Source organism: Carlito syrichta, unplaced genomic scaffold, assembly GCF_000164805.1.
Source record: "Carlito syrichta isolate Samal-C Ts95f unplaced genomic scaffold, Tarsius_syrichta-2.0.1 Scaffold309100, whole genome shotgun sequence".
NCBI classification, from domain to species: Eukaryota; Metazoa; Chordata; class Mammalia; order Primates; family Tarsiidae; genus Carlito; species Carlito syrichta.
Window position 1 is genome coordinate 422,324 of NW_007253196.1, and position 14,525 is coordinate 436,848.

General features: G+C 49.5%; 1 protein-coding gene across 1 annotated transcript in view; it reads left to right on the forward strand.

The window, feature by feature from the left end:
• Positions 1-14,525, forward strand: part of SPOCD1 (SPOC domain containing 1) — a 31,949-nt gene that overhangs the window by 14,860 nt on the left and 2,564 nt on the right. The window contains 11 exon segments of the mRNA XM_008066778.1: positions 6,154-6,195; positions 7,116-7,292; positions 7,570-7,695; positions 7,837-7,894; positions 8,172-8,256; positions 9,069-9,228; positions 9,338-9,454; positions 10,883-11,008; positions 13,542-13,653; positions 13,836-13,968; positions 14,291-14,441. Of these exon segments, the coding sequence (XP_008064969.1) occupies positions 6,154-6,195; positions 7,116-7,292; positions 7,570-7,695; positions 7,837-7,894; positions 8,172-8,256; positions 9,069-9,228; positions 9,338-9,454; positions 10,883-11,008; positions 13,542-13,653; positions 13,836-13,968; positions 14,291-14,441 (1,287 nt within the window).

A 14,525-nucleotide genomic window follows, 5' to 3' on the forward strand; every position in this document is an offset into this window, starting at 1 on the left:
AGCTATTTTTGTAGTGATGGGGTCTCACTGTGTTGCCAAGGCTGAACACAGACTCCTGGCTTCAAGCTATCCTCCAGCCTCAGCCTCCCAAAGAGCTGGGATTAGAGGTGTGCATTATAGGAGTTGGGTTTTTAAAAAAATGTTAAATTATTCTTGTTTTCTTGGAACAAACTCAACTTGATAATGTTATATCTCTTTTACATTTTCTGAATTCATTTTGATATTTTATCTGGAACTTTTGTATTTCAGTTGATGAGTTAACTGGCCTAAAATGGGTTGTTCCATACTATCCTTGTGAGTTTTTGGTATCAAAGTTTTGCTAGTCTTGTTCAAAGAATCACAGATTATTTTCTCTCTTTTTTTTTTTTTTTTTTGAGTTGGAGTCTCACTGTCGCCCAGACTGGAGTGCAGTGGCCGCTCCCGGCCACCGCAGCCTCGCCTGCTGGGCTCCGGTGGTCCTTCTACCTCAGCCTTCCAAGTAGCCAGAATTACAGGCATGCACTACCACGCCCAGCTGATTTTTTTTTTTTTGATTTATTGTAGAGATGAGGTCTCGCTGTCCAGGCGGGTCTCAAACCCGCGGGCTCAGGCAATCCACTCACCTCAGCCTCCCAAAGGCGCGGGATTACAGGCTGAGCCACCGAGCCCGGCTAAATTATACTTTTTTAGACATGTAGCCATTCCATCTGAGTCTTCAAGTGTATTGGCATGCTGGCATACAGTATTTCACAATAGCCTCTTACCTTTAATGTCTGCGTATTTGTAATTATTTATTCCAAATATTGTCTAGTTGTACCTTCTCTCTTCCTTGGTCAGTTTTGCCAAAGACTTGTCAGTTTTTTCAGTCCTTCTGAAGAACCAGTTTGGAGGTCTGTCCTTTCTCTCCGTTGTGTGTTTTTTTGTTTTTTTTTTTTTGAGTTCGAGTCTCACTCTGTCGCCCAGACTGGAGTGCAGTGGCCGCTTCCGGCCACCGCAGCCTCGGCCTGCTGGGCTCCGGTGATTCTTCCGCCTCAGCCTTCCAAGTAGCTGGAACTACAGGTGCACGCTACCACGCCCGGCTGACTTTTTGATTTACTGTAGAGATGAGGTCTTGCCAAGTTGCCCAGGCGGGTCTCGAACCCGTGGTCTCAGGCAATCCACTCACCTCAGCCTCCCAAAGGCGCGGGATTACAGACTGAGTCACCAAGCCCGGCCGTTGTGTGTTTTTAATGTCACCTTTCTTTCAGTTTATTTTGTTGCTTATAACATCTTAAAAATTATGATCAGTTCATTAGTGCTGTGCCTTTTTAAAAACTCTAATAAAATCATTTAAAGCTATAAGTGAACCTTTTAATTATTGCTTTTTCTGCATCCATAGATTTTTAATATGTAGTCTCTTATTCTCATTCAGTCTCAATATTTTATAATTACATTTTTTTCTCTGATCTATGTTACTTAGAAGTGTATTTCTTAATATCCAAGCAAATTATTTTGTTGTTTTTGTTGTTGTTGCTTTCTACTTTAATCATATTGTGGCCCGAAAAGTGATCTTTGTCTGAGTTTTCCAGTATGGTGGTCACTAGCCACTTGTGTCTATGAGCCCTTGAAATGTGGCTAGTCCAAAGGGAGGGGTACCGTAAATATAAAATAGATGCCAGACTTCAAAGACCTGCTACAAAAAACTAATGTTAAAAATTTCATTAATAAATCTTGATATTGATTACATGTTGAAATGGTAATATCTTGTATATATTGAGTTAAATTTTATTCTATAACATTCATTTCACTTTTTAAAATATGGCTACTAGAACATTCTAAAGTACACAGGTGACTCATGTTATATTTCTTTTGGGCACTACTGGTCTGAAAAATAATAATTTGAAATTTGTTGATATTTGCTTTACGGCCCAGGCTGTGTTCAATTTTCATATATGTTACATGCACATGGGAAAATAATATGTATTTTGTAGTTACTAGGATTAATATTCGTTAGACACACACAGATTAAGCTTGTTAATTGTTTTCATTAATTATTTTTACTGGTTATTTTGCCAGCTTGATTTATTGATAGAGGAATACATGGAATTTTCTTGCTATAATGATGGATTTGTCTTTTCTCTTGTAGTTTTACCAATTTTTGTCTTATCTTTTTTGAGATCATGTTATTAGAAGCTTATAAGTTTAGAGATGTTATAGCTTCCTGGTGAAATTGCTTAGCATTACGTAGTATGATCTTTGCTTCTAACAATTTTTTGCTTGCTTTATCTGATATTAATATAGCTTTAGTTGATTTTTTTTTTTTTGAGTTGGAGTCTCACTCTGTCGCCCAGACTGGAGTGCAGTGGCTGCTCCCGGCCACCACAGCCTCGACCTGCTGGGCTCCGGCGATCCTTCCGCCTCAGCCTTCCAAGTAGCTGGAACTACAGGGGCGTGCTACCAAGCCCGGCTAATTTTTGATTTATTGTAGAGATGAGGTCTCGCCAAGTTGCCCAGGCGGGTCTTGAGCCCGTGGGCTCAGGCAATTCACTCACCTCAGCCTCCGAAAGGTGCAGGATTACAGGCTGAGCCACCGAGCCCGGCTGCTTTAGTTGATTTTAATAAAGCTTTATTTTGGTTGATATTTGCCTATTTATATATTGTTCCATTTTATTCTTTTAACCTTTTTCCATCATTATGTTTTAGAAGTGGATCTTATAATTGTATTTTCTTTCTTAAAGGTCTGATAATTTTTATTTTATCTGAGATATTAGTTCATTTACATTTGTTGTGGTTAATGATTGATTTGCATCTATTCCTACCATTTTACTTTGGGCTTTGCATATATTTTGCCCTTCTATACTTTCTCCCCTTTTATTGCCTCCTTTTGGATTGATTATTTTTTTGTTACTCCTTTTTATCTCTCCAGGAGTTTAGAAGTTTCATACGCCCTGTTTACAGTTTTTTGGTGGTTCTCGTAGAAATTTTAATATGAATACCTAACAAAGTATAAAGGTAGTTACAGTCTTTATCTTCTTCTGAAATGATAGAAGGATCTCAGGAATGCTGTGATTCTAAGCCTGCACCTTCTTAATGTGTGTGCTATTGGCACTATCTTATTTTTTTAATCTCCCATATTACACACTGTCATAGCTTTGTATAATCAAGGTCTATTTAGATTTAACAACATATTCATCATTTTCTTTGCTCAGAATTCCTCCTTTTATCTCAGCTTTTCTACCTGGGATCATTTTTCCTTCCTTCTGCCTTATCTTTTAGCATTTTGTTTGTTGAGCAAAATAAACTTATCAAGAAAAACAATAACTTTCTTGGTTAAGAAGTAATATCTTTATTTCTTCCTTATTCTTAAAAACTATTTTGTCTGGGTCTGTAACTGATAGTTATTTTCTTTAAGCACATTGAAAGTGTTATTTTTCAGTTTTGCTTTTCATGGTTACCATTGAGAAGTTAGCTGTTAGTCCAATTGTCATTCCTTTATATAAAAAATGTCTTTTAGTGAGTTATATAGCATTATGTAGCATACTAGTTAAAGGTGTGTCCTTTAACTACTCCGGAATCAGACTGTCTGGATTTAAATTCCAGTCCTTTGGTTTACTAGCTGTGTGACGTTGGGCAAGCTGCTTAATCTCTCTGTGCCTCAGTTTTCTCTTTTGCAAAATGTGAGCAATAATAGTACCAGTACCTACCTCATAGGATTGTGGTGAGGATGAAATGAATTAATACGTAAAGCACTAGTCGCACGTTTTAAGTGCTTTTAAGGCGTTAGGTTTTTTTTTTCTTTCTCTTTTATGCTTGTAGGATCTCTTTATCATTGGTGTTGATATGTCTAGGTGTGGATTTCCTTTTGTTTATCCTGTTTGAAATTTACCCAACTTTTTGAATCTGTGAATTGCTAGTCTTTTATCAATTCTGGAATACTTCTAGCCGTATGTCTTCAGATACTGCCTCTGCCCCATTCTGTCTCCTCCCTCTTCCTGGAACTTTAGTTAGATTAATTAGTCCTTTTCACTCTATCTTTTGTGTCTTTATGACTGTGTTTCACAGACTCTGTGCTGTGAATATTATGGATAATTTCTTTAAAGCTGTCTTCCAGTTCACTAAATTGTTTCAGCTGTGTCTAACATGTTATTAAACCTATACATTGAGTTTCAAACTTTAATTATTATTATTATTGTATTTTTCGTTTCCAGAAGTTCTGTTTGGTCCCCATCCAGATCTGCCTGGCTGTTTTGTAGAGTTTTTTGTCCTTCACTCGTATGTTCGACTCCTTATTTTATTTCTTTCCACATATCATATATACATATTTTGTATTCTGGTCTGGTAAGTCCAGGATCTGAAGTCTCTGCTCGTCTGGTTCTGCTGCCTGTTTTGTTAGAGCTCATGCCGCTGTGGAAGGACCCAGGAGACAAGGGCCGGCCAGTGGCTTTAAACTGTGAAGGGCCCGTCTTAATATCTTTTTCCTGCTCCTTTCTTCCCAGATCTCGTTTTCTTTTTTTTTTCCTCCCTCTTTCTCAATTTACTTTTTTGAAAGTCTGATTCATTTCCATGATTCAAATAAAAAAAAAAAAGAAAAGAAGGGAACAACCTCCTCCCCAGCTTCCAGCCCCTTGCTACCAGCAGCTTGGGTTATTGGATTCTTACGGATACTTCCAGAGATATATTATGCATATTCAAGCAAATACAAATTTAAAAATTCATTCTTTCTGTAACGAAAATGGTAGCACACTACACATATTGTTCTGAACTTGTTTTTAATAAAAAATATGTTTCTGGTTATAAAAGAAATACATGCTCGCTTTGAATAACATGAATACCCAAATGTCTACAAGTAGAAAGTGAAAGTCTCCCTGGAATTTCATTCCCCAGAGATAACCTCTGTTATGCATCTATAAATATATATTTACATAAATGGGCTTATACAACAGATATTGTTCTGCAACCTATTTTTCTTTTCTTTTTTTTCTCTTAATAATACTTCATGACATCTTTCCATGAATCTTTCCACGTCTCCACATAATCCAGCAGTAGCTGCTTGAGTTTTGGTGTCAGCACTAGATTCTAATATTAGCACTGAAGTTTAGTAGTTATAGGATGTTTCAGATCCTCTCTGAGATGTAGTTTCCTCATCTGTAAAATGGGGATGAAAATAGTATATACCTCATGGTATTGGTTTGAGACCTCTGTAGGATCATGCATGAATGTGCTTCATGGTACTTTTATTATGACTCCTTCACCCCTTAAAATACCCACACAGGCCGGGCACGGTGGCTCAAGTCTGTAATCCCAGCACTTTGGGAGGCCGAGGTAGGGGGATTGCCTGAGCCCACGGGCTCGAAACCAGATTGGGCAACTTGGTGAGACCTCATCTCTACAATAAATTAAAAAATTGCGGAAGGATCGCTGGAGCCCAGGCGAGGCTGCGGTGGCCGGGAGCGGCCACTGCAGTCCAGTCTGGGCGACTGAGTGAGACTCCAACTAAAAAAATAAATAAATATAAATAAATAAATAAGCCAGTCATGGTAGTGTGTGCCTGTTGTTCAGTTACTTGGAAGGCTGAGGTGGAAGGATCGTCTTGCGCCCAGCAGGTCAACGCTGGGGTGGACATGAATGTGCCAGTGCACTCCAGCCTGGACGACGGAGGGAGACTCCAACTCAATAAAATAAAATAAAATAAAATAACCACACAGGCCGGGTGCAGTGGCTCAGCCTGTAATCACAGCACTTTGGAAGGCCGAGGTGAGAGGACTTCTGAGCCTGAGGGTTCAAGACCAGCCTGGGTAATTTGGTGAGACCTCATCTCTACAATAAATCACAAAAAAACTAGCTGGGCTTGGTGGTATGCATCTGTAGTTCCAGCTACTTGGAAGGCTGAGGTGGAAAGATCACCTAAGCCCAGCAGATCAAGGCTATGGTGGCTGTGAGGATGCCACTGTGCTCCAGCCTGGGTGACAAGAGTGAAACTCCAACTAAAAAAAAAAATAGCCACACAGTCACTATTTATTAACCATTTTTCCCCTGATGGATGTTGGATGGCACCCAACTTGTTTGTTATAAATGCCAACTCAGTGAACACTGAACACACAATTTCAAAAAAGGTGTATTTTTTGTGTGTGAATTCCCTACCGTGGGGTTACTGGGTCCTCTGAATTCTAACTTTGTATCCTTTTTCTCTCCAAGGAGGAAATGAAAATGCCCCTTGGGGTGAAGCGTGTATGTTATGTAGGTTTTCACTTTTTGTTATGCCCTTCTTTCTTCCTTTCCTCAGAGGGATGGGATAGGACGGGTCCTCCACAGCAGAGGCAATCTTAGTCCCCCTGGCCTGCCTCAAGACTTCCAGTTTCCCCCAAATCTTGGAACCTGACCATTTCATGATTCAAGGATTAGTGTTCAGACCCACCTGCTTTCAATAATTCCTTATGGTTTGCAAGAAATTAAAAGAATCAAAACACACTTAAAATGGGATAAAAGCCTAAAGGAAGCAAGAAAAGGTGGAGGGAAGGAGAAGGTGAAATATTGTTACAACAGCCCCTCACTCTCTACCAATCCTGGGAAGATGCAACTGCTAGGCTCACAGTTAACACTGAGCTTCCTGGAAGCCATAGCAAAAATGGGAGCAGAATAGATTCTGTAGCCTATTCGAGGATCAAAACTACTCAGCACCTTAAAATGGTCATGATGGGATTTCTCTCAGGGGCAATCGAGGGGCAGTCAGCAGCCTTACAGAGGGGGTGGTAGCTGCACACAGCTGCTGCAGGGGAGGGGCAGAGAGCAAGTCAGTGGCCCCCTGAAAGGGCCATGACAGAGCTTTGAGCAGGACAAGGAGTCGGAACAGGGTGTGTCCCTCCTGATGAGATGCATCTTCGGTCAGAAGGGAGGTGAGAAGGGTCCTAGCACAGGGTACAGTTAACTCTGAGAGTAGCTGGGGGTTCACAGGGGGAGTCGAGAGGACAGGAATGAAGACAGGCTCCACCCCTGGGACAGAGGCTTGTCAGTCAGCAAGCAATTTGTCGAACACTTCTGTGTGTCAGGCCTTCTCCAGACGCTGGAAATACAGTGGGGACTAGGACACTCTTGAGGGCTCTTGGAGGTGGGGGCAGCAGCCGGCCCTGCTTGGCTCTGAAGCTCTGTCTGGCCCGCAGCTGGGCTCCAGGTCAGTGATCCAGCTCCTGGGGGCTGTGGGCCACAGCCAGGCAGGGGGGCAGCTGCTACCAAAGCTGGAGGCCCTCGAGGACCTGATGGAGGCCAGTTTACCCTCGCCTGCTCAGAGGCTTAGGAGGAAGGAAAGGCCCGTGGCTCAGGGCCCCACTGTATGCCAGGTACAGGACAGGTGATGTCACTTAATCCTTCTTGAGAGAGGCACCTCCATGCCTGATTCACAGAGGTGTCACTGAGGCTCAGAGACAGGGTGTCATGTTTACACAGACCACTAGCCAGAGGCTGTAGTCTGGCTGGCCTGGGCTCTGTGTGCTCTTTCTTCTGCACCCCTGAGTTCAGGAACTTGACCAGAGGAGGGAGGGGTGGGGTCTCCAGTGCATCTGGAAAGGGAGCGGTGGCCTCAGTTCCTGGCCCACCAGCACGTCCTGCTGCCCCAAGGTTTTCCGGCCACCGCCTTCAGGAGGTACAGCACGGGACTCCGGTGGCCTCTCGGATCCCTTCCCCCCTCAGAGAAGCTGTTCCTTGCCCCTGGGGGACCTCACCTCTGATGCTGAGTGTCCTCAAGTGGGTGCTGCTGCCCCTGCCCGAGCGGGAGTGTGGGTCAGGGAGGACGTGGGAGTGGGAGGTGACTGGGGGAAGCAGCGTTCCCTGGGCCAAAGTCTGGGCCCGCAGGCACAATCTCAGCTCCTCACCCCTTCCTTACAGAGCGGCCTAGTGGAGGCTGAAGGGGAGGAGCCTCAGCAGCAAGGGACAGAGGATGCAGGTGAAGGGCCATGGAGGGTGCCTTTCTGCTGCCCCCTGTCCTCCCGAGACTACTGGGGACTGGGGAGGATTCGGGTCAGCTCTCCCCTGACCCTATCAACTTACAGCCCTTCCCCAAAGGGATGGGGACTGCTGGCCACCTGGGCTCAGCTCCCAGACAGATGGGGGTGCAGGGGTTCCTGAGGGTGAGACCCCTCTCTTGTCCGCCTAAGCCTTGTGTCCACCCCCCTCCATTCCCTGGGCACTCCCTGGAAGCCCGCAACTCTCTCTGCCCACAGCTCAGCTCCAACAGGAGAAGCTACCTCTGGATTGCAGAGTACGGGGCACTGTGGTCCGCACCATGCAGGAGGTGCTGTGGAGTCGGTAAGTCCTGGCTCCCCACTTCCCCGACATCCTAGCGGCTGCCCTAGCACGCCCCTGCCCCCTGGGGCACCTGCCACGTTCTGAGGGCTTCGGGGTGCATGCCCAAGCCCATCTGGTAGCTGTGAGGTCACTTGCCCACACCAAGAGCCAGTGAAGGGCTGACGTTTGAACGTGGGTCTCTCTGGCTTCAAGGTTGTGCCTCCCACTCAGCTGCTGCAGCTCTCAGCTTAGGTCCTCACGGATGTCACCCACAGCAAACGCTTTCAGACACAACGAGAGTCTGTGCTGGGAGCAGCTCAGAGAGCCGAGCCAGAGCTTTTGTTGACTGATGGTGAGACTGCGGCCCAGAGAAGGCAGGACTTTGCAAAAGCCACACAGCAAGTCAGTGACAGATTCAGGGTTACATCCAGGGCCAGGGCTCTGTCCCTTCCCCTGACTGATGCCTTGCCCCCCAGGCTTCCTCCCCTCCACATATACCCCCAGATTCACTGGCCAGGGCCAGATCCACTGGCCGGGGCCAGGGCCTGCACTGAGGAGTCAGATGACCTGGATTCAGATCTTGCTCTTGCCACTGATCACGTGCCCCTGAGCGGGCCCCACCCCTGAGCCTCAGTCTCCCCCGCTGTAAGTGGAGAATGATGGCATTTTCCTCGCTGAGGTGGGGCAAGAATAACTCGGTTCCTGGAGGAAAATGCCCCTGACAGAAACAAGGTGGCTCGGGCCCTGTCCCCCACCCATCTGTGTCCCTCTGGCGCCACGGGCCCGGATAGACCCACGGGCTCAGTGCCCACGGCCTGCCCTGGACCCTGCAGCCTTCGGGAGTTCCCAGACCTGGCGCTGAGTGAGGAGGCGGTGGAGGGCATCACCGCCGACATCGAGGCAGCCCTCTTTGACCTGACACAAGGCACCAGCTGCCGCTACAAGGCCAAGTACCGCAGCCTGTTGTTCAACCTGCGGGACCCCAGGAACCCGGTGAGCGGGGCTCCAGATTGGGCCAGGGCCTCCCTCCGAGGGCCTGGCAGGATGCTGGGGTGGGGACTCTCGGAGCGGAGTGGTGCAGCCCTGTGCCCCGGGCCCGCAGGACCTGTTTCTCAGAGTGGTTCACGGAGATGTCACCCCCCACCACCTGGTGAGGATGAGCTCCATCCAGCTGGCGCCCCAGGAGCTGGCCCGCTGGCGGGACCAGGAGGGGAAAAAGGTGAGCTGTTGATTCTATCTGAAGGGTCTGGATAGGCGGCAGGACTTGAGGGGAGAAGGTGGCCCGAAGGTGGAAGAGGGAGGGACCGAGACAGACAGAGGGTAGAGGGAGGAGGTAGTTGGAGAGAAACACAGAAACAAGGATAGAGGAGGATGGACGGGGAGAAAGTCAGAGAGACCTGCCCCACAAGAAAGCTAGGAAAAGAGGCAGCAATGTAAGGGACTGGGGACAGAGAGCTCGGCAGGGAGGCGACACACTTCATTTTCTCTGGAGCTGGGCTGGAGGGGACGAGGAAGAGAGGGTCACTGTCCAGACCCTGGATTCTGGGGTGGCCGCCAACCGTCCACGGGGTCATCCCTCGAGGTGCCCCCTCCCTCCCAGCCTTGGATGCCCTGGAGGAGTTCGGAGGCCTTCCTGGGACCCCACGCTTCACGGTCGCGTCCCCGCGCCCTGCGTCCGTGGGCTCTGCCTGCTTGGGGACTGCTCAGGGATGGGAAAGGTGTGGCACTGGGCAGGCTTTGGAGGAGGCTCCCCTGATGCTTCTCACGGGTGGCCCCGTGAGAGAGGAAGGGACTCATGCAGGGGCTGGAAGACACGGGGCTGACTGGAACTAATAACAGAGTCCATCCGGTGAATCTGTCCACTGTAGGCTGCGCTCCTGCCCAGGCACTGTGGGGGCCAGGGGCCAGGACTGGCCACGTAGTTTGTGTGGGCCAGCGCAAAATGGACGGGGCCCTTTGTTCAAGGTGATGATGGCTCAGCCAAGTGTGGGCCCCTCCAAGGTCCTTTCCCTGTGTGACTGCACGGGTCTTATGTCCACGAAGCCGGCCCTGCCAGGGAGGATAGGACTCCTGTCCTCCAGGGGTGTTAGACAAGGAGATACAGGCTTTCAAGAAAGACTTCAGATAGACATTGATCAACAGTAAAAATCACAACCAGCATTTGCTGTGAGCCATGCTCCAGGCTAAGCACTCTGCAGGTGTTTAATACAGGGCTTTTAATTTAATTCCCACAGAACAGATAAACTGAGGCTTAGGGCAGCCGAGTGCTCGCCCAAGGCCCTGATGCCTTGTGACTCTTAAGTAATGGCCCGGGAGGGACGCCAGAGCCTGCACTCTTTCAACTATGCCACACCTTGCCAGGGCAGAGGGTGAGGTGCCCAGTCAGAGGCAGAGTTGACTTGTGAGTGAAGTCCTGGAGGAGGCAGGACATCAGCTGAAGGACAAATGAGTGGAATAGGGAGAGGCGGGACCGGGGGGTGGAGGGTTTCCCCAGGGAGGAGAACGGCAGAAGCACAAGTGTGGAGGCAGGGAAGAGCTTGGAAGGGGAGCCTCGGGAGAGGGGCCTGAGAGAGGAAGGGGGCACTCGAACGCTTGGTGGCCAGAGACCCCCTGCACTGGCTGAACTTGGACTGCACCACCTCCTCAGGGCCTGGAGATCATTGAGCGGCTACAGATGGAGGTGTGCGGCCTTCCAGCCTCCAAGCGGACCCATAAGGGCGAAGTCGAGATCCAGCGGGACCTGGACCAGACACTGAGCCTGGAGGATCTGGTGGCAAGCGGGGGGCTCACCTGGTGCCAGGCAGGGCCCGTGGGCGGGGGGCCCAGGCCTCGCCTCACCAGCTGTGTGGCCTTGGGCAAGCCATCCTACTGCTGTGAGGCCCACCTTATTCGTGATAAAACGGAGCCCGTGGGCCGGGCGCGACGGCTCAGGCCTATAATCCCTTTGGAACTTTGGGAGGCCAAGGCAGGAACATTGCTTGAGCCCACAAGCTTGAGACCAACCCGGGCAACACAGCAAGACCTCGCCTCTCTGAAAACTTTAAAAAATTGTCTGGGCATGGTGTCGTGTGCCTGTAGTTTCAACTTCTTGGGAAACTGAGGCAGGAGGATTGCTGGAGCCCCCAAGAGCTCAAGATTACAGTGAGCTCTGATTTTACCACAGTACTCCAGTCTGGACAACAAAGTGATACCCTCTCTCTAAAAAAACAACAAAAAAGCAGGAACAGTGATCTTTCCTGCACAGAGTCCAGGGGAGCACCGAGTGAGACAGCCCCACGGGAAGGCTGGACCCCCTCCTTTTTGCTTAACCTCAAGGCACCTGCATGAACGGTACCAAGTCCCATCGCCACAGTCATCCATAGCCTCAGCCATGCTGTCCAGATCTCTGGCGAAGAAGCAGGGTGCCATACTGTTCCCCAGTAAGGAACAGAGACCCACTCTGTTCGGTGGACCCGTTCAGGGATGCTCCAGGCAGGGGACCACCCGCCCTCAGGGCAGTTGGTCCAGAGGGCTGCCTGGAACCTGCTTGCCCTGGGATCTGGAAGCCAACAGGGTCTAGCTCTCCCCTTGCATCTGGGGACGTGCCACGTCCTCAAGTCCTGCTCCTTCCCCCTTGGCTTCTCCTCCTTGCTCACAGCCTGCCTGTTGGCACGGCATCCCCGGCTTCAAGGAAGCCATCACCTCAGCCTCCTGCAGCCAACCAGAAGCTCCCGTGGTATCTCTGGCTGTGGCTGGGTGTTCCACGGGTCGCATGTTCACCTGGGTCTAATCAGCTGTGTGTCCCAGAGAGAGGTACAGGCAGGCCCCTTGGCCCATATTCATTCCCTCAGTACATACTGGCTGGTGTAGCACCTACTGGGTGCCAGGCACAGTTCTAGGTGCTGGGGAATGGCAGTGAACACGAGAGACAGAAATCCCTGTTCCCTCACCTTCCCAATTAATATTCAGGCCAATGACCATAAGAACCTCTACCTGTGCAGAGAGGAGCCCTAAAGAGTGTGGCTGGTTCCCAGCCCAAACCAGTCTGTACCCCCTCAACAAACTAAGTGGAAATGTAGGGGGAGCAGCTCGTAGCCCCAAGAGAGGAAGGGAGTAGGTGGCAGGGAAGGGCAGGGGAGGGGAAAACAACACATGATGACAGTTGCTTTATTGAACACCTACTATGTGCCCTCATTCAAACCTCACAGTGGCCTAGAGGTAGATGCTATTCCCATGTCCATTTCTGGGGTGAGACGCCGGGGACCATCTACCCAAGGTCACGCCATGTGGGTGGTGGAGCTGAGATCTGCACCCCGGCTGTCAGACTCCCAAGCCTGTGCTTTGGGGCTGCTCTGGAGGTGGTTTATAACATAAGAGTAGAGTTTGAAGATTTTCTTAAACCTTCCCAAAGCAATGACTATTTCATGTTTAAAGCTATTTCTAGTATGAGGGAAAAAAGTGATTTGGCAATAGACATCAAGCATCTTTAAAATATGCCTTCTCCCTGATTCTGTCATCTGCTTCTGAGAACTTGTCCTAAGGAAATCATTTAAAGTTTAGGAAAACACTCTCTGCACAAAGATGTCCTCCGTGCTATTTATAATAGTGAAGACCTGGAAATGACCCAAAAGCATAGCAAGGGGGGTGATGCGTACACCACAGTCCACCCCATGAGTGCAGTGTCTACAGGGCTATAAAGTGTGCAGATGCTTCTGCTGATTATCAGTGGACATAAAGAGCATATTTTTTTTTTTTTTTTGAGTTGGAGTCTCACTCTGTCGCCCAGACTGAAGTGCAACGGCCGCTCCCGGTCACCGCAGCCTTGACCTGCTGGGCTCCGGTGATCCTTCCTCCTCAGCTTTCCGAGTAGCCAGAATTACAGGCGCGCGCTACCACGCCCAGCTAATTTTTTGATTTATTGTAGAGATGAGGTCTCGCCTGCTCAGGCGGGTCTCGAACCCGCAGGCTCAGGCAATCCACTCACCTCAACCTCCCAAAGGCGCGGGATTACAGGCTGAGCCACCGAGCCCGGCTATAAAGAGCATATTAATTTGAATAATTGACCCCTGTTATAGTTAAAGGACCCCCTCAACACTATGAATAGAAAAATATACCCAGAATATCAACACTTGTGTCTGAGCAGTGGGACAAGAGGTGATTTTTTAACTCAATTTTTTGGTGTTTTCCAAATTTTCTTCACAAGTTCATGGCACTTTTGTAATTTAAAAAAAGTATTACTGAGAAAAATAAGCCACACCCCCCTGTCCATGGAGGGCTCCCTAGCTTTCCTAGCCACCTTCACAGTCTGGCCTCTCCTCTGCCCCCAGGAACCGATGGTGTCCATGGACTGCTGTCCACCGACTCTGCCTGCCCCGTCAGAAGACACCACGGAGCAGCACGAGTACCACTTCCTAGACCCCAACTGCCGCATCTGCACGGGTGGGAGAGGGCACAGGAGGGGCGTGGGGGGTGGGCCAGCTGGAATGGAGTGTGGGGCTCAGCAGCAGCAGGGAGAAGGTGGCAGAATGGGGGTGCCTGGCTCGAACCTGGCTCCAAAGCCCTGGGCGGGCTCCAGTCTCACCGCCTGCCTGTTTCAGCTCCTGCCCCGCTCCTGTCTGCAGACTGTGAACTCTCGAGCGAGCTGCCAGGCTCCCTCACCGGGAATGGTGGGGGCAGTGTCTTCCAGAGAGTCCCAAGCCCAGCTCCAGAGATGCCCAAAGCCAGGGAGATGCCTTCCACGGAGCCCCAGGACAGGTGGGGCTGGGAGCAGGGAGGTGGACACTGCAGCAGAGTTGGGGAAGTGGGGAGACCACCAGTTGGGCCAGCTGCCGCAGGGCTTTTCTTTCTGTATGATCTTGGGTAAGTCTTCCCTCCTCTGAGAGCCTCCGTTTCCCCATCCGTGCAATGGTATGAATTATCCCAGCCTTCTGGTTGCTCTCTGCACCAGGCCAAGCTTGGACTGATGTTCTAGCTGCACAGTGGGGACACAGAACCTGCTTTGAAAGGAAAGAAAGGAGGTTCTGGGGAAGTCCTGATGGCCCGCTCTGCCTGGCCCTGTTTCTGTCTCTCCCTCTAGGGTTCCTCTATCTGGGCTTCAGATGCCTCCTGTGCCCACAAAGGTCCTGCCCTGCCCACCACCCTGGGAGGGCATTCTGGACATGTTCTCCATCAAGCGGTTCCGGGCCAAGGCCCAGCTGGTCTCAGGACACAGCTGTCGGCTCATCCAGGTACATCTGCCCTGCTTGCTGGGGACCCCCTCACGCACTCATCAGCCCATTCAGCTACTCACACTCCCATCCACCAATTCACTC